The 24,405-nt window shown below is 38.8% G+C and overlaps 1 protein-coding gene and 1 pseudogene across 3 annotated transcripts in view; one reads left to right on the top strand and one right to left on the bottom strand.

Moving 5' to 3' along the window:
* UACA (uveal autoantigen with coiled-coil domains and ankyrin repeats) overlaps window positions 1-24,405 on the bottom strand; it is a 128,167-nt gene that overhangs the window by 22,137 nt on the left and 81,625 nt on the right. Inside the window, exons 4-12 of one of the 2 annotated variants that reach the window (XM_080643486.1) lie at window positions 23,363-23,427; window positions 22,052-22,109; window positions 11,097-11,167; window positions 10,888-10,994; window positions 8,735-8,916; window positions 7,639-7,676; window positions 4,645-4,713; window positions 697-804; window positions 110-142 (exon numbers count right to left, since the gene is read on the bottom strand). In XM_080643486.1, coding sequence (XP_080499612.1) covers window positions 110-142; window positions 697-804; window positions 4,645-4,713; window positions 7,639-7,676; window positions 8,735-8,916; window positions 10,888-10,994; window positions 11,097-11,167; window positions 22,052-22,109; window positions 23,363-23,427 — 731 coding nt within the window. Of the gene's footprint in view, window positions 1-109; window positions 143-696; window positions 805-4,644; window positions 4,714-7,638; window positions 7,677-8,734; window positions 8,917-10,887; window positions 10,995-11,096; window positions 11,168-17,654; window positions 17,702-22,051; window positions 22,110-23,362; window positions 23,428-24,405 lie in introns of those variants that run through there. The other variant, XM_080643487.1, reaches the window with a different exon arrangement.
* Window positions 13,843-14,570, top strand: LOC308255158 (cell division control protein 42 homolog; annotated as a pseudogene). Its single transcript has 2 exons — window positions 13,843-13,914; window positions 14,092-14,570. The product of its transcript is annotated as a cell division control protein 42 homolog (transcript).

Here is a 24,405-nt window from a genome sequence, read left to right as displayed (position 1 = left end):
GAAATAGAATCCTGGTCTCCATCTCAATTCACGATTTAAACCTATACTGAAGTATCATCTTCAATTTATATAACATCGCACAGTTTTAAAGTAGAATTTATCCTCCTACCTCACTTTCCAGATCATCAGCAACCATTACTTCCTAAATTAAAAAAAGAATAAATGTATTTTCATTTTTTACAGCTTATTTGAAAAAACTTGAGCTTGGCCAATATCTTTTAAAAGAACTGGCACATGTCTTTAAGAGTGGAACAAGGATGCCCATCCTTACTGTCTGCTGTCTGAGATGTGAGTCAATTTCTCACTCTGCAGGCTTGGGAGCATCTCTGATTCTTCTGAGCACCATCAACTATCAACACGTACTTGCTCTTCCTTCTCACATTTTCTGTCTACTCCTTCCTCTCCAATCCAACAGCCCCAACTAATAGTTCAGTTGTTTGTTACTACTACATACAAACAGTATTCTCTGTTCTTATATCAGACATTAAAAGTTTCATGTAAAGGTCCCAGTGAGATAGAACTTTCCTCAAGGCAATGACCTGATTTTAGTTCCCTTAGCACCCAGCACTCTGACTTGATGTGACAGGCAATTATTAACAATTTATTACCAATGGTAATTACTGGTAGCAAAATAGTTTTGGATTTTCTTATTATGCAGATTATTTACCTCATTTAGCTGTAGCTGTAAATATTTACCTCATTTAGCTGTAGCTGTAAACCATTGACTTTATCCAATAATATTCTCTGTTCTTGCTGAATTTTTCTCAACTTTTCTTTCAAATCTCCATTTTCAATCTGCAGATCCTTAAATAGTAAATATAGTAAGTGCTAGACCAACCTTAAAAGAGCAATTCTTATGAAAGAATTTTTCTCTTTTATTCTATATCCTATATAATAAAGAGCTAATATGCAAATGGTCGTCACACCCTTCCGCCCTCCCGCCAGAACTGCTCAGACACTAAACACTGAGGAGAGAGGAATGGGGACCAGACAGGCAAAAATGAGCTTGCAAGAGAGGAATGGGGACCAGCGAGGCTGCGGCCTGGGAGAGGGACAAGCCACCCGCCCCACAGTCTCGGGTAAAGCCACCCACCCACGATCCCCTGCAGTTGCGGCTGGCCCGGGCGAAGCCGGCATGGGTTCTGGGTGCCTGTGGCCTTCCAGAGGGAGGGAAGCCTAGGTCCCGGGCGCCTGCGACTGGTCAGAGGAGGAAATCCTGGGTCCCGGGTGCGGGGCGAGGCAGAGGTGGTTAGGGGTGATCAGGCCAGCAAGGGGGCAATTAGGGACGATCAAACCGGTAGGGGAGCAGTTAGGGGCAATCAGGCAGGCAGGCAGAGGTGGTTAGGGAGATCAGGCAGGCAGAGGGGTTAGGGGCGATCAGGTAGGTGAGCAGTTAGGAGCCAGCAGTACCGAATTGCGAGAGGCAGTCGGACATCCCCTGAGGGGTCCAGATTGGAGAGGGTGCAGGCAGGGCTGAGGGACCCTCTCCCCCCACCCCATGCACAATTTCATGCACCAGGCCTCTAGTATACATATATAAAAGGGCTTTAACTACAAAATTCAGTAATTTCAATGACATTCAAATGATTTAAATCCATAGATCAAAAATAATAACACAGAAAATTGCAGTCTGATATCCAATAAATACAAGTATATACAAGACAGCAAACCATTATAATTCTAATAAAAAGTAAAAGCATCATCTGGAAAAAGGATATAGCAGAAGAATATGCCATTTTAACTTTTGTTTAATACCCTTCACATATACAAGACTATTCTTTATGTTTTTGTTATGGTTCCACTTTCTTAACACTACATAGTAAATGATAAAACCCAAATAAAACACTTTTGTTTTAGCATATGGAAAATAGCCATTCAAATACCATTATATTCTAATGGTATTTCAGTCGTAAGATAAACCATTCAATTATAGGATTTTCTTCCAACGTAAGCCACATAATAATTATTTGAACACTGACAAACATAAAAGGTAAAAAGTGCTATGTCATTAACAAAATTATTTTTCATTATCAATATAAAAATACTTTCAGAAGTTCAAATTTTATTTATTTACATTAACAACCATCATTTTATCACTATAATCAATTACCTAAAATAAATAACAATTTATGATTTAGGCCCAAAACTGACATATTTAAATGAACAAAAAATTATGTGAAGCTGTTAAATTATTTGCTTCCTATTCTATATTAAACCAATACTTTCTGTAAGATAATACTGACCCAAACTTTCATATCAAAAGTCAATTCTTTCAGAAGGAACTGGATAAGAAAATAGAATCAGAGAGAAACCAAGATGGCGGCATAGGTAAGCACCTGAACTGCTGCCTCGCACAATTTCAAAACTACAACTAAAAGACAGAACGGACACCATCCAGAACCACAGGAAAGCTGGCTGAGTGGAAATTCTACAACTAGAAGGAAAGAGAAAAGCTCACAGAGAATTGGAGGTATGACAAAGGGTCTTTGTGCACGCAGAGAGGAAGGGCGGCTGAGAGCCTGGCTGACTTTCTCTGGCAGGAACGGGTAGGAAGCCCCTGACTGCACTGAACCCCAGTTCCGACTGCACTGAACCCAAGTTCCGGGCGAAACCCCGTGTACCCAGGCTCATACAGGGGGAGTCTGGACTGTCAGGTAGAGAGAAAGGCACCCGGAGACTCGGAGACCCGAGGGAGACCCGGGGGAGCCCCGGCGGGCAGGGGTCTGGAGGCGCGCACGCCAGTGTGCACAAAGACTATGGAGGTTGCCACAGGCTTTCCCTAGCAGAAGGGAGTCAGAAGCTCCTGACTGCACTGAACCCCAGTTCCAGGCAAGCCCCTGGGGAACCACGCTCTTACGGGGGAAAATCTGGACTCTCGGGCAGAGGCTCGGGAGCCGGGGAAGGGAGAGGTCTGGAGGCGCGCGCGCACAAGGGCAAGGCTGACGGGAAGCCAAGACTGTCTGCTCCGCCCTGAGACTCCACCCCATCCAAGCTGAGCACAGAGGCTTTTGCAATTTGGCAAGTCTAATCCTATTAAGGCTGTCTCCAGCACCAAACTTCTCCCAGCGTAGACACAGCTGATCCTCACAGCCAACTGGCCTGGAGGTCAATTCCTCCCAGTAATACCAACAATAATCAAGACTTAACTACAACAAGGCTGTACACACAGTCCACAAAGGGGTGCACCAAGAGTGTCCACCTCAGGTTAACTGGGGAGGCTGACCCACTGGGCCATATAGGAAACCTAGCACACAAAGCTACCCTACCAATTCAGGGAAGCAGTGAAAATGCGGCAACGAAGAAACAGATCACAAACGAAAGAAATGGAGGAAAACAAACGACTGGATATAGAATTCAAAACCACGGTTATAAGGCTTTTCAAGAATATCCTAGAAAAGGCCGATAAATATAACGAGACCCTCGAAGATATGAAAAAGGACCAACTAGAAATTAAACATACACTGACTGAAATAAAAAATATTATACAGAGACCCAACAGCAGACTAGAGGAACCCAAGAATCAAGTCAAAGAATTGAAATACAAAGAAGCAAAAAACACTCAACCAAAAAAGCAAAAAAGAAAAAAAAATATCCAAAAAGTTGAAGATAGTGTAAGAAGACTCTGGGACAACTTCAAGCGTACCAACATCAGAATTATGGGGGTGCCAGAAGAAGAGAGAGAGAGCAAGATACTGAAAACATATTTGAAGAAATAATGACTGAAAACTCCCCCCACCTGGTGAAAGAAATAGACTTACAAGTCCAGGAAGCGCACAGAACCCCAAACAAAAGGAATCCAAAGAGGACCACACCAAGACACATCATAATTAAAATGCCAAGAGCAAAAGACAAAGAGAGAATATTAAAAGCAGCAAGACAAAAACAGTTAATTACCTACAAGGGAGCACCCATACGACTGTCAGCTGATTTCTCAACAGAAACTATGCAGGCCAGACGGGAGTGGCAAGAAATTTTCAATGTGATGAATAGCAAGAACCTACAACCAAGATTACTCTACCCAGCAAAGCTATCATTCAGAATTGAAGGGCAGATAAAGAGCTTCACAGATAAGAAAAAGCTAAAGGAGTTCATCACCACCAAACCAGTATTATATGAAATGCTGAAAGGTATTCTTTAAGAAGAGAAAGAAGAAAAAAGTAAAGATAAAAACTATGAGCAACAAATACATATCTATCAACAAGTGAACCTAAAAATCAAGTGAATTAAAAACCTGAGGAACAGAATAATCTGGTGAATATAATAGAATCAGGGGCATAGAAAGGGAGTGGACTGATAATTCTCAGGGGGAAAGGGGTATAGGGGGGTTCAGGAAGAGACTGGACAAAAATCATACACCTATGGATGAGGACAGTGGCGAGGAGGTAAAGGCAGAAGGTGGGGTGGGAACCGGGTGGAGGGGAGCTATGGGGGAAAAAAGGAGAAACAACTGTAATAATCTGAATAAAGATTAATAATAATAATAAATGAAAAAGAAAATAGAATCACAAAACCTACCAAGCTACCTTTGCTTCCCTCATTCATTTCCCCCCATTTTTGTTCTGTCTCCCCACACACCCCACTACAAAAAAACACACATTGAAATTCTTTGCAAAAGAAGCTACCAATTTTTTTTCCCTTTTTTACCTGAATGCTTTGGTGCTCCCTCTGATTTGACTTCATATTTACTTCATCTAGCATGTGTGTCAAATTTCGCTTTGATAAAACAAAAGAGAACACAGGTTAGCAAGTATGAGAATACAGAAATATACATTTTCCTCAATAGGCAATAAAGCCAATTAGTGATTTTCAGTTTAACTAACATTAAATTTTGGTATACATAATGCAAGGCAGCAGTGTTTACATTTAAAACTCCAAGTGGAAAGCATCTTTAAGGATACTGGTTTTAAATAAATCAATTTTAAGATACTATAAAACACACAATTTAAAATCCTATTGTTAAAGATTTATTTTAACCAAAGTCACCAAAATGTGAAAGAGAGACTTTGTACTAGACATAAAGCTAGAGTTGTGCCATAAAAACACCATTAACCATTCCCAAAGAAAGAATTTAGACCAGCCTTGGGCAAACTACGGCCCACGGGCCGGATCCGGCTGTTCTATCCGGTTCTCTTGCTCTCCCCTCCGCTCCTTTACTTTGAATTTATATTAGTTCACACAAACACTCCATCCATGCTTTTGTTCCGGCCCTCCGGTCCAGTTTAAGAACCCATTGTGGCCCTCGAGTCAAAAAGTTTGCCCACCCCTGATTTAGACTTTAAAACAAGGAGGAGGAGATACATAATGTTGAAAGAAAATATGGAAATTATTTCTTTCTGTGAGCACTTTAACACTACCCAGGTATGAAATAAAATACCAATGGCGTGGTACGTAAAAGACAGACAATACTCTGACCAGCGCTATATAAAAGATCTCTAGTGACTTGGTTGGGTATGTGTTGTTTTGTACACTTACTGCTTTCAAACCTTATTCCAGCTTAGAGATCTGCTTTAATAAAAACATAATTATTAAACAAGAGAACAACCACCTTTTTTTTCACCCAAATTGACTTTTAAATCAACACAATAATTTAGACCGCCATTTCTTCTATTTGAGAGCTAAGGAAAAAGAAAAAAAAAGCTAATGCTTTAATTCCGTAAGATGATGTTTTCTATGTTTTATATTATTTATTGAGTTTTATTTAACCAAGTGTTTAAACTATCGTTCTAACAAGTTTGGATTCAGATTTACAGGGACAAGTTCCCATTAAAAAAATATTCTGTAATTACAATTTGGCCCAAAGTACATTTCTAGCCTCTGTCCTTCTACCAAAGGACTGTTCTTGATGTGGAATCTAGCCAGTCTCATACCACTTTCATCCAGGCCCTTCAGAGGGTCCTTTCATAACCTGGCACCTGGTCACCTGCCCTGTCACTTCTCCTGCTCCATGAAGTGCATATCACTCCTGTCACTCTGGCCTTGTTAAACAAGCATCTTCATCAGGGGTGTGCATTTGCCATTTCCTCTCTCAGTGAGACATCTTCAACAGAGCCCTGTGGCTCCCTCTTCACTTCCTTCAGATCTCTGCTCAAATGTCACTTCCTGGAAGAGGCCTTTGTTTGACCACACAATCTAAAACAATTCCCTGCCTCTTCCTCTTCATCTCCTAACCCTGTTCCACTGTTCTTCAAAGCATCTGCTATGATCCTAAATACTTGTCTACCTATCAGTCATCTCTCTCACTAGGCTAAGAGTTAGTTCCATGAGTCAGAAACTTTAACACTATGATCTCCCCATCACTTAAAAGAGTAATTGGCATATAACAGGTGCTCTACAAATATCTGTTAAGTAAACTGAAATTAAGTTTTATTTTTTAAACTATCCAGTAGACTTCTTGGTAACAGGGATTATATGCCCTTTAGTACTGGAATATATTCTATTTACAGAATATATTTTTAATGTATTCAATAAAAATGGAAATAAATGAGTTTTATAGTTCCTAGCAGAATATTAACTCCATGTATTCTTTTAGATGAACACTAAGAAGAATATCATTCATATATTAAATTAACATTCAATAGTTCTTTAAAGATCTGTATATTTCAGAAATCATTTTTCTCGGATTCTATGTAAGATGGCTGGTACAGCCACAACACTGCACACTTTATTTCACTCTACCCCCCACTTAGGTTATCTGAGGAACAAGAAAGAAGGATGACCCAGTTGCTCCAGATGGAAAAGAAAAGTGACAGCAGACAAGACCCATGCATGAATGTATTACTTAATTCTGATGGATTAAAATGGGAAACATGCTTTAATATAGCTTTCAGATTCAGGTGAGAGGTAGAGAAATGATGCAGAATGATGATCAGAATTGCTCAGAAAGTACCTGATTACTTTCTCTTCAGGGTTTGGAAGTGCTCAGGTTCCTCTCACTAGAGGAAAGCTGAAAGCCTGGAAGGAAACAGCCAGCAGAAGAGGAAAGCTGCCTACACTAGCTTTTGAGCAAGATGGAAAGAGTGCCGCAAACCAACCCCACTGTAGCTCGAAGAGATTAGGGCAAAACTGATGACATTTACTGAGACTAGGTCACAAAACCAGTGTTAAATAGTGATTTGATAATAAAATTAGTGAGAGGTATGAATTATTTCATGTCTGGTGTTGTTTTTTTAAGAAAAACCCTCATTAAGTTAAATACAAACAGAGGAGAAGAAGGGAATCAAAATGTGAAGAGTACTATTGAAATCACAATATATAATCAATTTTGAGCTCTGTTTTCATTTCTTATTACGTTGGAAGAATTTTGCCAAAACAGTAAACACATGATCCGTTATTAAGGGAGAATAGGGAAAATTGGCTATGACCTGCCAGGCTAAAATATATCATTTAAGAATCTCAACGAAGTGCAGTATCTCATACTTCAAAGGGCTGGATGTTGAAGAAGGTCAGCAATCAGGAGGTTACTTATTTCTCATTGGATATATTCATTGTAATTAAAATCCATTGTCTCAAACTGAGTGATAGTATTTAGATTAAACCTCCAGATCTTAACACCTAAGTTTTATATGGGCATGATTAACTGAGCAGAGAGAGAAGAACCCATTTAAACTCAAAACAGTTATGTATAATCTTAAGATCTACCTGATGTATTGATGGTCCTTTCTTCCAAAGTTCTCTCCCTGAAGATTTAAAGAGATGTGGAAGAGAAACAGTGAAACAGCAGGTTAACTCAGGTGGATATGAATTTCCTAACTATACAATTGAGTTCATATGAAAAAAACTAAATTTTAAGTTTCCTCTAATGCTTAATACTTTACAGTTCAAATAATAGTGAAATATCATTTTTGCATCTCAAATTGGCAAAGTTTGGTGTTTTTTTTTGCTATGACAATATCCAGGTAGATAATATTCAATGCTAGGGAGGTGAAAAATGCAATATTAAAAACACTCCTTAATTGAAAAGCAATTTGTCAATATACAATCAAAGCTTAAACAAATGTGGATACCCTGATACCCCATGATTCAATTTACAGGAATTGATCCTAAGGTTGTAATAAAAATATGCTTAAATAATTATGCATAAGGACAGTCACTAAATTGTTATTTATATTAGTAAAAAATAAAAACAACTTTAATGACACCTATAGAAAATTGCATAATTAAACTTAAATAGATGAAATTTTATGCATCAATAAAAATCATATCATAGAAAATATTTATGAGGGAAAAGCCTATAAAATATATTACACTTATAGTAATCTACAGTTCACTCCAGGTGACCTCAATTTTATGCATAGGGAGAAGGCCTCAAAATGTCAATAGAGGCTCCAATGTAGTAGCATGAGTGACTAATTTTATTTGTTGTACTTTTCTGAATTTTCCAATTTCTCTTTAATAAGCACAGAAAAATACTTGGCACAAGTATTCAATAAATATGAGGTGAATATTTTATATACAGGCTTGAACAATGATTCTTTAAAATTGTAATTATGAAAGTTAAGAGTTTCATCCCCCCAAATATATATATAACTAAAACACTTGATTTGACCTTTATACTCAGTTCATAAATTATTCCACAGTATAGTAGGCTTTACTGATAAACTAAACAATATTTGCAACACATACTGCCTCAGTAACGAATATTTTGCTTCTTACAAACTGTAGTTCTACCACCTAAATCTTTAAAAGCTGCTCCTTATTATTCTGGACTTTTCTAGTTAGAGAAAACTTCTGGTACCTTTGTTGGTATTTTCCGATGCAGTCTTCAATAAGGTTAGAATGTCAAGATTGTCACCAATTCTTGCATAGTAAGAACTATCATGGCCAAGGGCATCCAGCAAGTTTATATCAGCACCATTTTTAATTAAGACTTCTACAGCATCTTTGCAACCATATTCACAACCTAACATGAGAGCGGTTCTAAAAGGGAAGATGGAGAATAAAAAGCCTTGAGACAGATCTAAGAAAATACTTTAGAAATCTTCTTCCAGAGCCCCATTTCTAAAGAACAATCACTACTTTAAAAAGTCATCTTTATTAAAGATTCAAATTTCACTCTATGTTTTAATCTTATATTTTTACTTCACTGCATTTATAAAAACATTTGCTTTGTGTTTTAGTTTGCAGAGCTAAAGTATTTTATCACTTTATATACATTTGTTACCTACCTCTACTCCCAAACTATCTCCCTTTATTCCTGTCCTACAAGTAAATTACCACAGATATCATCCACAACTGGTACTGTCATCCCACCAGCTCAAAACCTGCAACAATAAACCCAAAGTATTCAAGTCCCTTCATGAACTGAACCACAACAAGCAAACTTCCCCAATGAATCCCTTCTACACCAAACAAATTCCTGTTCCTCATTTATTTTTTTAGAAGAGCCTTGCTTCTCCTACCTGGAGACTTTCACATCTTCAACACCTAATTTTAAAACTTGCCTCCTCAAATAAACCTTCCTCGACTAACCCCATTAACATGGACTACTGGTTTATCCTGCCATCATAGAATCATCAGCACTAAACACTTAACAGTATATCGGCAAATAGTAATAACGTAACAAAATAATTAAATCATCATGCAAATTTAGAAGGATCCCAGCAATTATTGTGTGCAATTCTCTATTTTTATTGCTGAGGAAACTAACACCTAATGAAATGAAGTGAGTTATCTTATATCTAACTGTCTTCAATTGTGAATATTGAATTTCATAAGGAAACTGATTCTTGCTTTACTCCACTAGTTATGTTCTAATTCTCTTTTATACTCTCTAATAGTTACTGGTATATAATTTTATATAAAACAGGCATTAACAAAACTTTTGTTATTGGAAGGAAATGCTAAATATAGATAGGGCAGTGAATAAAAAGAAACTTGAACACAGTATCAGAACCTAAGATTTTAATTTATTTTTAAAACCATCTACTAGTTACTCTATATAATACACACTGCCCTACCTCATTGATTTTTTTTTTGGGGGGGTGGGGGAGAGAAATTACAACTTGAAAAAAAGAAAACAGAGACAAACATGCTTGGAAAAATGTAAGAGCAATAAAAAATAAAGCCTTATACATGGATCAACCAGATCATCCCTCTCTCTGATACTAAAATTTATTTTTAAGACATACTTGGAACCAAATTATAGTATTTTCAGAAACAAAGTAATACAAAAAGCCACTTTCTTAATAATCACGTCAATGATTTAAATTATTCAACTAGTGGAGGGGCTGTTTTTCAGATACCTGTTGTCCAAAACTTTATGACCATAAACCCCAGAATTATAATATAGTAAGCACTATGAAATATCAGACCTGGAAAAGGGGAAAGAGAGAATCACAGACAGAAATTATAAGTGCACACCAACTAACATAGCATAAAATACAGAAACAAAAATAAACTAAGGGAATCGTAGGATAGAGAATGAACTCAGTATCACAGAAGGAGGTGGCATTGTGCCTGAGTAGGATAAGGAGAAAAAATACCTTGAGAAAATCAGTACTGGATGGAACATGTCAAGCTCCAGGAACCAAAAGACTCACTAACAAAGTAGACTGTAGATCTGATTTTTTATTGTTCTCTCTTGTATCTTATTTGAACCTATTTTATTAAACAGTTTCATAAAGCTTAAAATAATTGGGATCCTCTTTTGTGAATTCTTTGACTGGCAGACAGGCCCTAATCATTGCTTATATTTAGCATTTACCCGTCATCTTCCCCTATGTGCCTCTCCATCCTTCTTCAGCATACTTTGAAGAAAAATAAGTGGTGCCAATTCCAAGGAAGGGCTGAACCAAAAGGGATGGAAAGGCTATCACAGCAGAATTTCAGAATCACTGTGCATGCAGCTGGTATGTGGGGAGCTATGATAAAAAAAAAAAAGAAAATTACCTGTTTTGTTTGTCTCTGGAATTAATATCTGCTCCTCTATCTATCAGCAGTTGACATATAGTTGGCCTACACATCTGAGTAGCTAGAACAAGTGGTGTCCGCCCATCCTACACAACAAGAAAAATAAAAAGTATTAAGACAACAAATTACCCAAAACATAAAAGCTAGAACACACGAGTTAAAATAAGAATAAACATAAATTGACTTACTACATCTTTGGCATTCACCGAGGCCCCATGGTCGCAAAGCAGCTGTATGCTAGAAGGACAGTCTGCCATAGCTTTGAGGAACAAAGGAGAATGATAAATGCTGTTGGTAAGACATGTGGTGTTTTGCTAGGTCCATATAAGGGATAAATTCTTAATTTTCTAGACTACCAAGCTTCACATCATTCACTCTCAGTTTAGCATTATAAGCATCAATTTTCTGTCTGAAAATGGGTTAGACAAAATTTTTATTATAAATATTATATAATTTATTAGGACCAACCAGTATTATCATCTTTGTAGTAGACAAGAATATACTGCTCTTCTAAGGGTAAACACAGATAATAAAAATCAAACTTAAATTTTCTATTTATAGTAAGTTTCTTAACTTGGCTTTAACTGGCTTGATCAATAAAATGTTAGCTGAGTTTTTATTAAAGAACTAGAGGCCCGGTGCATGAAATTCGTGCACAGAGGGGAGGGGGTCCCCTCAACCCAGCCTGCACCCTCTCCAATCCAGGACCCCTCGGTCTAGACCGGCAGTCAGACATCCCTCTCACAATCCTTGACTGCTGGCTCCTATCACTCACCTGCCTGCCTGCCTGGTTGCCCCGAACTGCCCCCCCCTGCTGGCCTGATCGCCCCTCACTGCCTCTGCGTGCCGGCCTGATCGCCCCTAACTGCCCCATTCTTGCCGGCCTGGATGCCCCTAATTGCCCCCCCCCCGACGGCCTGGTTACCCCCAACAGCCCCCCCTGCTGGCCTGGTCGCCCCCAACTGCCCCCCCCCGCCAGCCTGGTTGCCCCTCACGGCCCCCCTGCCGGCCTGGTCGCCCCACGCAGCCTGCTTGTTCAGTCATTTGATCGTTCCTCAGGCTGGTCCTGAGTGGCTGGGGGACTGAGGGGATTGGGTGCCGCCATCTTGTGGCTGTGGGCACCACCATCTTTGAGGGTGTGGCAATTAGCATATTCCCTCCTTATTGGCTATGGGTACTGCCATCTTTGTGAGGGTATGACATTCAATTAGCATATTCCCTCTTTATTAGATAGGATCATATTCACTTTTTTATAGAAGAGCCATGGTAAAGTATGACTCATATTCCCTTCCAAAAGCAGACTGCAATGTCTACTCTTAATGACACAAAGCAGGGTTGTTTTACTACAAATTATAAAATTGCATGATGTGTATTCTCTGACCAATACTATAGTTCATATTTACATTAGGAAAAAAATGATTGCTAATTTCATTAAATAGGATTGTGTTTGTACTCCCCATGAATTTTTTAAAAGTCTAGATTATTAGTACAAAAATTACTGACAAAGTCAGCATTCATTTCTTTTGTAGAATTCAATAGAACAAAACAAAACATATCCTATATAATAAAGAAGTAATATGCAAAATGACCATCACTCCCAACACACAAGATGGCTGCCCCATGTGGTCAAAGATGGCTGCCCCCATGTGGACACAAGATGGCCACCCCAAGATGACCAGCAGGGGAGGGCAGTTGGGAGGGACCAGGCCTGCAAGGGAGGGCAGTTGGGGGCGATCAGGCCAGCAGGGGAGGGCAGTTAGGGGTGACCGGGCCAGCAGAGGAGAGCAGTTAGGGGCAATCAGGCCTGCAGGGGAGGGCAGTTAGGGGGGCAATCGGGCCAGCAGGGGAGCAGTTAGGCATCAATCAGGCTGGCAAGGGAGTGGTTAAGGGCTGATCACGCTGGCAGGCAGAAGCGATTAGGGTCAATCAGGCAGGCAGGCAGGCAAGTGGTTGGGAGCCAGCAGTCCTGTATTGTGAGAGGGATGTCCGACTTCCCGTTTAGGCTCGATCTCAAGGGGTCCCAAATTGGAGAGGGTGCAGGCTGGGCTGAGGGACACACACACCCCCTGTGCATGAATATTGTGCACTGGGCCTCTAGTATAAGAAAATCAAGTAAATGTTCATTTCTGTCTCTCTTTAATCAAGCAAGTCTTTTTATATAAAATCCATAATCAATTTTTAAAAAAGATAAACTGAAACTGGATACATTAATTCAGAAATTCTAAATTTAAGAACCATTCAGGCCCAATTAAAAAAAAAAGAATGAAAAATGTAAAGCATGATAAATTCCAGAGTTATGACATAGTGAACAAATAAAGTCACTATTAAAGGCACTAAAATGGAGAGTGCCAGCTGTTCACCAAACTCTGATGGCCCTCTCTTCCATGGCAGTTAAGTTGTGCTGGGCACAAGGTGGCTCACCTAGAGCCTATAGTTCCCAGTGTCCCCTGCGTGTATGTATCACCACATGAGTTAGATCATGCCTATGGAACTTGACAGGAGTGATGTGTGCTACCTCTCAGTCTAGGACTTAATAGAATGGTTATAAATCCCTCCACAATCATTCTTCTTCCTGTTACCAGGAAAACAGAGGTGCATGCTATCAGCATCAGTCTTAAAGATGAGGACAATGCCCTAGGCCAGTGGTCGGCAAACTCATTAGTCAACAGAGCCAAATATCAACAGTACAACGATTGAAATTTCTTTTGAGAGACAAATTTTTTAAACTTAAACTTCTTCTAACGCCACTTCTTCAAAATAGACTCACCCAGGCCGTGGTATTTTGTGGAAGAGCCACACTCAAGGGGCCAAAGAGCTGCATGTGGCTCGTGAGCCGCAGTTTGCCAACCACGGCCCTAGGCAATGGTAGAACTACAAAATAGAAAAGAAATCTGGATTTCTGAATGACCATATGGAACAGAGGCACAAGTCAATATGACTGTCAGGGCTATAACATGCAAGAAATTAATTCGGGAGTACTGTCAACACCCCAGCGGAGAAGCTGAGGTAATTATCGGATTTGAAATATTTGAAGTGGATAGAAAACTGTTTTAGCAATGCAGACAATTAAGTGAGTTGTGGGCAATGGTGCCATTAGTAAAACATGTCACCTGATATCCTACACAACAAATTTCCATCTGAGTTTCTGACAGCTATACAGTCACAGTTATAATTGGTAGACAGCCATCTACTCTTGGACTTTTTGATACTGCAGGGCAAGAGGATTATGATTACCCCCACTGAGTTATGCACAAACAGATATATTTTAATCTGTTTTTCACTGCTCTCTCCATCCTCATCTGAAAATGTGAAAGAAAGTGGGTGCCTGTCCAAAGACTCTTTTCTTGCTTGTTAGGACCCAAAATGATCTCAGAGATGACCCCTCTGCTATTGAGAAACTTGCTAAGAACAAATAGAACCCTATCGCTCCAGAGACTCCTGAAAAGCTGGCCCGCGACCTGAAGGTCATCAAGTATGTAGAGTGTTTTGCACCTACACAGAAAGGCTTAAACAATGTATTTGACAAAACAATGTTGGCTACCCTGGAGTCTCCAGAACTGGAGAATAGCTGCAGGTGTGTGCTGCTATGAACATCTCTCCAGAGCCCTTTCTGTACAGCTGGTGTCAGCATCATCCTAAAAGCAATGTTTAAATCAAACTAAAGATGAAAAATTAAAATTCATTTTTGCAATGACAAATGCCCTGCACTTATCCATATGCACTCATGTGAGACAAGGCCCATAGGAATTGCCCTTTCCACTTTTCAATATTAGTTAACTTTGAGTAATTGTATATTGTCAGAAAAGTAATCAGTACTAGCTTTTGTTTTGTTGTTTCAAACACTTATTTTATTCTTTGTTTAAAAGAAAGGCATGCTTGTGTTGACTCTAACAGTCTAATTCAGGTTGTTAGAGCTGCTCCTGGGTTCCACTCTGGAGAGTGATCTGGGACATTTAGTACTTTTTCTTTTTTTGGGAGGGGGTGTTGGGGGATTGCTTTTATTTAACCATTTTTTAAAAAATTCATTAACCAGCCCTTAGAAGGATGTAATTACTCCACATTCCACTTCCTAGATTTAGTTTAGAAATCATGTTCCCCACCTGGTACTCTTTAACAACATGCTCCTTTTTGAAAGTTGCCTTTTCTTGACACCCTTCATGATAGTGGGTAGAGCTGTCTTGTCCCTCCTCTTTTCTAGCATGCACTAAATATATGACTGACTTTCAAGGAAATTTGTTAGCCATTTACTAATTTTTTGAAGTTAATTTCTAACTCCTTTCACTGACAAATGAAGAAAAGTAATGTACTTTTGAAATACACCAAATGGATTTAGTACATAATTTTAAAAAAATGTTTTGCCCTATCAGTCATTGTTTTATGATCTTAGCATAGATGTGCAGCTTCATACTGTACAATGTGGTGTTCCTAGAACACACCTGAAGACCAGGTATATACAAGGGGTGGCGTTGGAAGATATTTGTGGAATGATTCTCATCCTCTTTCAAGTTTTGAGGATGGAGACCTGCTTCATTAGGAGTGGGGTAGGGGTGGGAAGAACATTAAAGACATGGGGTCCAGTCAGGAGAATCCCCTTATTTTTGCTTTGCACAAGGAACCCTAGAACAGCTAACTGAAGCTCTCTAAGAGCTTAATAAAAATCATGGAGAGAGTCTTATGAAAACTCTTTATAAGTGTCAATAGGGATTTGAACAGCGTATTTTGGTTGCCGTTTCCAATTTTTAAATGTTTAGGTAATCTCCACCTTTATAAAATCCTAGTTCTTGTAGATTCATTAGTGTTGAACCAATGCTTTGTCATGTCTCAATTCTTTGTATATGCATTTTTCAGATGTATTAAACAAACAAACAAAACCTTCACAAGTCAGAAAAAAGAAAGGGAGGGAGGGAGGGAAGGAGGGAGGGATTAGTTAATCCTGTGGGTGTTGTTTTTGTTTAAGCCAATGTAACTTTATAGTGTCTTTGACACAACAGCCTAGCCTTATTCCTAAAACAAGTATCACTATCAGGATTCAGGTACTGCTTTAACAAATACCTAAGTTATAGGGCACTAGTTTAGCGGCTGGGTATAGGTAGTAAATAAATATATTTCAGGCTAGAAACCTTGTGGTTTTTCTCATGCTGTGGCAAAACACTGGGTAAAGCTGTCTATCATCTGTGATAATTTGAAGGCACACCATGTGACTATGGAGCTTACTAGGTGAAGCAACAGAAAAGAGCCCAAATTCTAGTGCATACTGGCAGGTGCTCACTGCTTTTAATAAGTTATTGTAAGAACGAGATTAGGTCAAACAAGAATTAGCCAATTTATGAACAAAGATGGAAGGAAATAGAGAATATCTAGATATTTGGGACTTCACAGGTGTAGAGAGGAAATTGTTCCTCTATATCAAACAAGTTATAAAACTACTGTTGGTAACAACTTGTCCCAAAGACCTCCCAATAAGGAAAAAAGAAAAAAATGATCCAATCCCTGAATAAACATCAAAATAAGCATATTATATTCCCATTTAAGACTATTATTTCAAGAGGCTTTGAGGTAGCAGCTATTAAAGGTAGAGAATCATGAGTCTAGAAATAAAGACAAGAAATAGAGGAGGATTAAGAACTTTATGTCCAGAAAATAATTTTGGAGATGGTTCCTGACATATGGAAGTGGTTGGCAACAAAGAGACCAGAAAGGTACCAAAGTTTGGAGAGAATTATACTACTCAAGACCCCAAAAGTCCAGCTGGCGAAAATTCAGGATTGTCCCAGTCCTTAAGCTGCCTCTACAGAAAGCATACTCTCCAAAATCCAATTTATCTCTGATCCTGGAGGACAATGGACAAGTAAGAACCTCCTAGAAGGCAGAGCTAGGGCCTACAGAGGACAATGGATAAAGGGTTTCTCCCAGAAAACAGAAGCAGGGGGGCATCCAGAGGAGCTAACCAAAAAATTTACTCCAAGACCCCAGTAGGAAGTCTTTGCAAGTTTTGCTCAGCAGCATTTGATACCTGCTATTTACTACTAACTGCTGTGTGTTTCCAGGTTCTACCTTTTCTTTCCTTTTTTAAAAAAATCCTCACCTGAGGATATGTTTTACTGATTTTAGAGAGAGGGGAAAGGAGAAAGAGAGAGAGAGAGAGAGAAACATCTATGTATGAGAGAAACATCGATCAGTTGACTCCCGTATGCACCCCTATCAGGGATCAAACCCGCCATCTAGGTATGAGCTTTGTCTGGGAATCAAACCAGCAACCTTTTGATGCATGGGACAACACTCCCACCAACTGAGCCACATGGGCCAGAGCCAGGTTCTCCCTTTCTGAAAGGGACTCTACATTGTGAGGAGCAAGATCTCTTCTCTTTGAATTAGTTTACAGATTGCTGAAACATGAAGAGCCACATCAGAACCAAAAAACAAAAAACAAAAACCACATATTGCCCAGGAATCCAAGAATTTGAGCAAGCTGCAGTAACTGGGTTGGCTTGTGTATCCTCTCCCTTGGGGATAGGGATAAAGGGTTCTATGTTTGGAAAGTAGGAGCTGCAGCAATATCTGGAGGTTAGAGGGTTGGACCATGGCAGAAAATGTCATTTGTTACCAAAATCTGTTCTTCCTTTCTTCTATAGTGTAGCAGCTTGGCCATTACTGGTCCCCTAGACACTCTATTTCTGAGCCTTCCTTTCAGATATGTACAGCCAATTCACTTTGCTTTAATGTAATATGAGTAGAGGGTTACCTACCACTTCCAAATCTAGGTGATAGACTTTAGGCATGTGCTCCCTCCTTCGTGCTCCCTCTCCCATTCTTGCTAGCTGGAACATGAACGTGAATGCAAAGTGGAGCAACAAGATGGAAAGAGTTCAGTACATGAATGACCTTGAGTCATCTGCCATCCTCTACCATTCAACTTTTTTTTAATAAGCAGCTGATATTAGATTTATTTTATCACATTAACTTAGTCTTCATTCTAGCATCATTCATACACCTACTGAACAAATATGAAAATTTCAATTGGTTAATTTGTACCAGTTTTAAATACAGGGACAGTAAAATCTACAGCATACCAAAAATTGCATATGCTTAATGCATACATTTTGAAGAATTTGGACATATGCATACATGGTAATACTGTGACCACATCAAGGTACTAAATATACTCAATCACATCCCAAAATTCTATCGTACGTGTGTATGTGTTTTACTTTTGGTTGTTTTTTCTGTGTATGGTAAACAAAAAAAAACGTAACATGAGATTTAACATCTTATTGTATCTTAAAGTGCACATTAATTATGTATTGATGATATGCAATTTCTGTATATAATTACACCTCAAAAAAGCATAAACTAAAAATAAAAAAGATTGGGAAAAATTGAACACTGACTAGATGACATTGAAACATTTTCAAATATATTAAGCATAATAATGGTATTATATTTAGTTATAGAGTTATCTTTTGGAGATACAAACTGAATTATTTATGGATAAAATTTATGATGTCTTGAATTTAATATTAAATATGCCAGTGGAGCCCTGGCCGGTGCTCTCAGTGGTTAGAGCATTGGCCAGGGTACTGAAAGGCTTGAGTTCTATTCCTGGTCAAAGGCACATACCTCGGTTGCAGATTCCATCCCCAGCCCTAGTCACAGCAAGTGCATGAGGCAACCAACTGATGTGTCTCTGTCACATCAATGTTCCTTTTCTCTTTCTCTCTCCCTGGGTAAGGATTAACAACAAAACAAAAAAATGCCAGTGGAGTGGGAGAATAATGTGTGGTGGTATATAGATGAACCAAAATTGACCATCCTATATAATAAAAGCCTAATATGCTAAGTGTCTGGTTGACTGGTCCGCCATTCAACCAATCAAAGCATACTATGCTAATGATATGCTAAGGCCACTCAACTGCTCGCTATGATGTGCATTGACCACCAAGGGGCAGATGCTCTGACCAGTAGGTTAGCTTGCTGCTGGAGTTCGGCCAATCGGGACTGAGTGAGACAGGCCAGACATGCCCTGGAGACCTCCCACTGTCCCTCCCCAGCTGGCCAACCTCCCGTGTCTCTCCCCGGCCCCGATTGTGCACCGGTGGGGTCCCTCGGCCTGGCCTGAGCCCTCTTGCAATCTGGGACCCCTTGGCGGATGTCGGAGAGCCGGTTTCAGCCCAATCCTGCAGGGCAGGCCAAGGGACCCCACTGGTGCACGAATTTGTGCACTGGGCCTCTAGTGTATTAATAACTGTCTAAGCTGAGTAAAGAGTATAGGTGTTTGCCCTGGCTGGTACTCAGTGGTTAGAGCATCAGCCCTGTGGACTGAAGGGTCTCAGGTTCGATTCCAGTCAGGGGCATGTACCTCGGTTGCAGGCTTGATCCCCAGCCCTGGCCAATGTGTGTGTGGGAGGTAAGCAATTGATGTGTCTCTCACATATTGATGTTTCTGTCTCTCCCTCTCTCTTCCACTCTCTAAAAATCAATGGAAAAAATATCCTCAGGTGAGGATTAACAAAAAAAACCAACAAAAAGCGTATAGGTGTTTTAATATAATATTCTAACTTTATGCATGTTTGAAATCTTCCACAATAAATAGTTAAAATAATTTTTAAAAAGTGATTATCAATAATGTTGGATTAATTTTTTAAAAACTAGGAAAAGGTGGTAAGAAAACAGAAATATCATGTGTCATATTCATACTTTAGAAAGCAGCAAGATCATTTTTTAAATTCCATCAAGCATAGCAAATTAGCATTACAAATATAAATTTTTAAAATTATTTTAATTTGTGAATTTGTCTTGATGATTCCATAACTGTAAAAGCTTGATAGCATATCACTTGTGAATCTAAGTTTCTGTTTTGATTTAAGTAGCAATACAAAATTATCAGCAAAAATAAAATCTATAGTGCCCTGGCCGGTGTGGTTCAGGGGTTAGAGTGTCAGTCCATGTACTGAAGGGTTTCTGGTTGGATTCCTCATCAAGGGCACATACCTGGGTTGCAGGTTCGATCCTGGCCCTGGTCGGGGCACAGGTAGGAGGCAATCAATCAATGTGTCTCTCTCACATCTATGTTTCTTCTCTCTCTCTCTCTCTCTCTCTCTCTCTCTCTCTCTCTCTCTCTCTCTCTAGCTTTCTCTCTCTCTCTCCCCCCCTCCCTCTCTCTCTCCCTCCTCCCCTCCCTCCCTGCCTCCCCTCCACTGTCTTTAAAACAGCAATGGAAAAACATATCCTTTGGTGAGGATTAACAAAAATAAAATCTATAGTAACTCACAGAGGTCATTACGAGGCTTAAGTAATAATGTATGTAAAAATGCTTTGCAAATAATAACATTCTATACAAAAATGCATTGTGTAAAAATTAAACTATTATAAAAGCACAAAAAACATAAAAAGAAAAAATTGAAAGAAAATTTAGGAATAAAAGTTTGAAGGAAATTTGAAGTACAATGCATGTTTAATGCAAAACATTTTAATCTACTGCAGATAGTCCATATATGTGCGAAGAAAGGTAAGTATTTTTTTCTTTCTTTCTTTCTTTTGGCCTTCTAATAAACTGTAGGAGTGTCAGGCTTAGAAGAGTCAGACGGCAGGTCAAACATTACATTCCAAAAATACTTAATATCCAACTTTTTTCTAAGTATTTTAAGACACCTAAAGAATACAGATAAATTTAGATATATAACTAAGAGTAATAAAGTCTGTGAAATGATTAGTATAAATCGTTTAAAAAATATAGCACATTATAGTGATATAAAATTCAGCACTAACACCTCTAACCAAATTATCACCACCACCCTTAATTAAGAAATTACTACATGCCAGGCTGTATTCATTATTTAATCATAACCACTTACTGCAGTAGTATTAACTTCACTTTTTAAAACTGATTTCAGAGAGGAAGAGAGAGGGAAAGAGAGACAGAAACATCAATGATGAGAGAGAATCACTGATCAGCTGCCTCCTGCACACCCTACACTGGGGATCGAGCCCACAACTCCAGCATGTGCCCTGACCAGGAATCGAACCGTGACCTCTAGGTTCACTGGTCGATGCTTAACCTGAAAGGGCGGGGAGAGACCGACTCCATGTTCCCTTTGTTCCATATCTTCCACCTCGTGGAGTCAGGTTCCCGCCCTAGAACCTCTCCAAGAGCCCAACCCACACTTTTGAATTAGCCAATAGAAATGCAAGGGGAAGGTAAGCCACGCCCTGCCCCCATGTGCAACCTGATCCCGACCAATCAGCGGAGGCCACACTACCTCACCCCTCCTACCTCTCCCAGGCCCCCTATAAATCAGCGCGTTTGGGGACTGACTCTCTCTCTCTCCACCTCACCGCTGCGCCGGTCGGTGTGTGTGTGGGATTGAGCTCGAGCTAGCTCGATTAAAAGGCTCTTTGCTTTTGCATCGGACTTGGCTCCCTGGTGGTCTTTGGGAATCACGAAATCTGGGCATAACAAACCACTGAACCTTGCTGGCTTGGGCTTAAGTTCATTTTGAAGATGCGAAAAATGAAGTTCAGACATGTTAATTAGGTAAATGTAGTTTTCATGAAAGAGAAAAATCTTCCTCCCATTTCTCCTGCCAATTCCCAAACTAACTCACTCATTCTCATTCATTTTCTCTCTTTCTCTCTCCCCCACCTCCCACCCCCATCCCTACCACTGGAGATCCCTGAGATCAAGTTTATTCATCTTTGGACTTGCAGTATCTAGCAAACTGATGTAAATACTGACTGAATGAATCTAAGCTGTATAATCTAAAAATATATATATTCAAATTTGAGTAAAAAATTATAATATTCTATTTCTCCATACAAATATATATGCATGTTAAAACTTTCAAATTAATATAAGTGCCTAGCCATTTTTTAAAAAAAAATATTTTATTGATTTTTTTTACAGAGAGGAATGGAGAGGGATAGAGAGCTAGAAACATCGATGAGAGAGAAACATCGATCAGCTGCCTCCTGCACACCCCCTACTAGGGATGTGCCTGCAACCAAGGTACATGCCCTTGACCGGAATCAAACCTGGGACCCTTGAGTCCGCAGGCCAACGCTGTATCCACTGAGCCAAACTGGTTAAGGCTAGTGCCTAGCCATTTTAACAAATATTTCTTTCTGTCCAAGCGCAATCTTTGCTTACCAGCATCATGAAGTGCAGTTCTTCCCTGCAGGTCTGCATGTTCAGTGGGACAACTGTACTGTTAAAATACAAAAACTTAGTCATTGAGAAGAGTTTTATTTTAAAATTAAATATCTGAAATCCAATGAACAGCTGTTATTTAATCTTAAAATATTCCATTTATGAAAAAAAAACACCAAAAACTCTAGATAAGCCACTAAATATTTTGACATGAAACAAACATAATGTTATACTGTAAATTTAACAATATTTCACCAAACAGGAAAACATACGGTACATTACAATAGCCTGGTACATATAAACTACATTATAATTTGGATTTTTTTAAATATTTTTTATTGTTTAAAATATTACATATATTAGTACATATATCTCCTTTGGATTTTGTATGTTTTTTTCCAGCATGGATTAAAACTTGCACAACTGAATCAGAAAAAAAACAAATGAGTTTTGCTGCTTAACTTAGTGGTTAAAATTGCCGGAAACCAATCATTCTACCACTAATAGAAAGATGTGGACAGGAAACTGGGAAGGCTGGTCAACAACCTTAATTGTTTTGATCACTCACGGTTTAGTTGAAACATTGTTAGCTGAAGCAGCCTCCACCTCTGTTTGTTTCATGTAAATTTGTTATTGGAATTTCCTGCCTAAAGGTTATGGGCGTATCCCATAGTCTCAATAAAAGGGATTGCAAGGCCAGAGCAAGGGGTAGTCCTTCCACTAGAGTTGGGCTCCCGCCTGGCCCCCAATATTCCCAAATTAATACTTTTCCAAGTCTCTTTTCATTTGTGTGCGGCCTTCTCCAGAACCTGAACCCTGAACAGGAACCCTGAACCACGCGGGACGTGAAAGGGGTTCCCACATAAAATGTTTATGAAAATGTGTGACTGGACCCTTTATCTGAAAATTCAGCCCACTAGTTCAGAGAATTTTGTGGCTGCCTGATTACATGTTTAACTAGTGGTTATATTATTTATTTTAAGTTATGGATGTTTATTAAAAATAGATAGATCCTATGTTGTTTCGCTTTATCTTATGCCATATACCAGACAACAGAAAATTCCAATCTCCAACTAAAGTCAACAGGAAGGCCATGTCTTTTGTTTATTTTTAATACACTGAGTTATGCAATTCACTTCCCTCAGAGTTTTTGCTCTTTATTGTTCACATTCTTTCACAAAAGATGAAGAAAATATTATGTAAGCTAATAGTCAAAGTTAGCCTACTATTTTCTTTGATCTCAAATTCCAAAAGCACATCTATTGTTTGCAATTAAAATAATAAAGCCAAAATATTAACCACTTTTACTACCTGTAGAAGTTTTTGTAGGCATAATGCATGTCCATACTTTGCAGCCAGGTGAAGAGCATTTCTTCCTATAAAAGAAATAATTTAAAATACATGTGAATTTTTCCATAGAAATATGACTCATTTTTTCAAAAGTAATTTACAGGATACTTAATTTGTAAGCATGTTTTCAGTTTCTAAGATGTTTCATCTGGGTTGATATTTTGATAAGATATAATTGTACACACCAAAACAATGAAGGTAGAAAGAAAAATTAAACATACAAATGCATAAAGAACAAGCACTTTGTCTTATTTGCCCTATATCTCTAGCAGTGCCTGAGACAGAGTAAATAATTAAATATTGGCACAGCAAAGAAGAGAGAGAAAGAGGAAGAAAAGAGAAAAGGAAAAAGAGGATGAGTAAAAAAGAAGAGAAAGATACCTAGATTTTTTCATAACATTTCCATATAGGCAGCATGGATTCTAAAATAGAGAAAGTTAAGAGATATAAGTCAAAGAAAGGGTATTCTGTAATTTCCATGCTTCAACTATAATTCAAAGTTCATTAAAAGGCTTTGTCTCTGAAAATCAGTATTGTTCAACTATGTGTGTTAAAATGTGCAATTTAAAGAAGATTATAAGGAGGAGGGCAGGGAAGTGGTTACCAGATAATCTGAAAGGTTAACTCTGAATACTGAAAAAGGTAAATTTGCAGAGAATGTTCTACCTCCTAATTATATTTCTTTACCCATACATCTCTCTTTAACAGTGAAAACTATAAGGGTTTCACCAGGATATTTCACCTTTCGATCTTTAAAGCTCTCAATTTCTCTCTAAATTCACAAACTTCCTTACAAACAATTGCACTTCACAAACAGAACTTTCTGCTAGAAAAAAAGTATTTTATGTTCTGTTCATCCTGAATAAATAAATTGACTTTTAACTCTCATTCAGTTTTATATAAGTTTAGATAAGTGGTTAAGTTTTCTTGGGTCTGATCACTTCTGGGTAGCAGCTAACTAACCAAGTTGAAGAACAAAAAACAATGAGTCCATGTGTTTATAC

This window comes from Plecotus auritus (assembly GCF_963455305.1).
Source record: "Plecotus auritus genome assembly, chromosome: 1".
Classification (NCBI taxonomy): Eukaryota; Metazoa; Chordata; class Mammalia; order Chiroptera; family Vespertilionidae; genus Plecotus; species Plecotus auritus.
The sequence above is the reverse complement of the archived record's forward strand: the minus strand, read 5'-3'. Positions and strand labels throughout refer to the sequence as shown.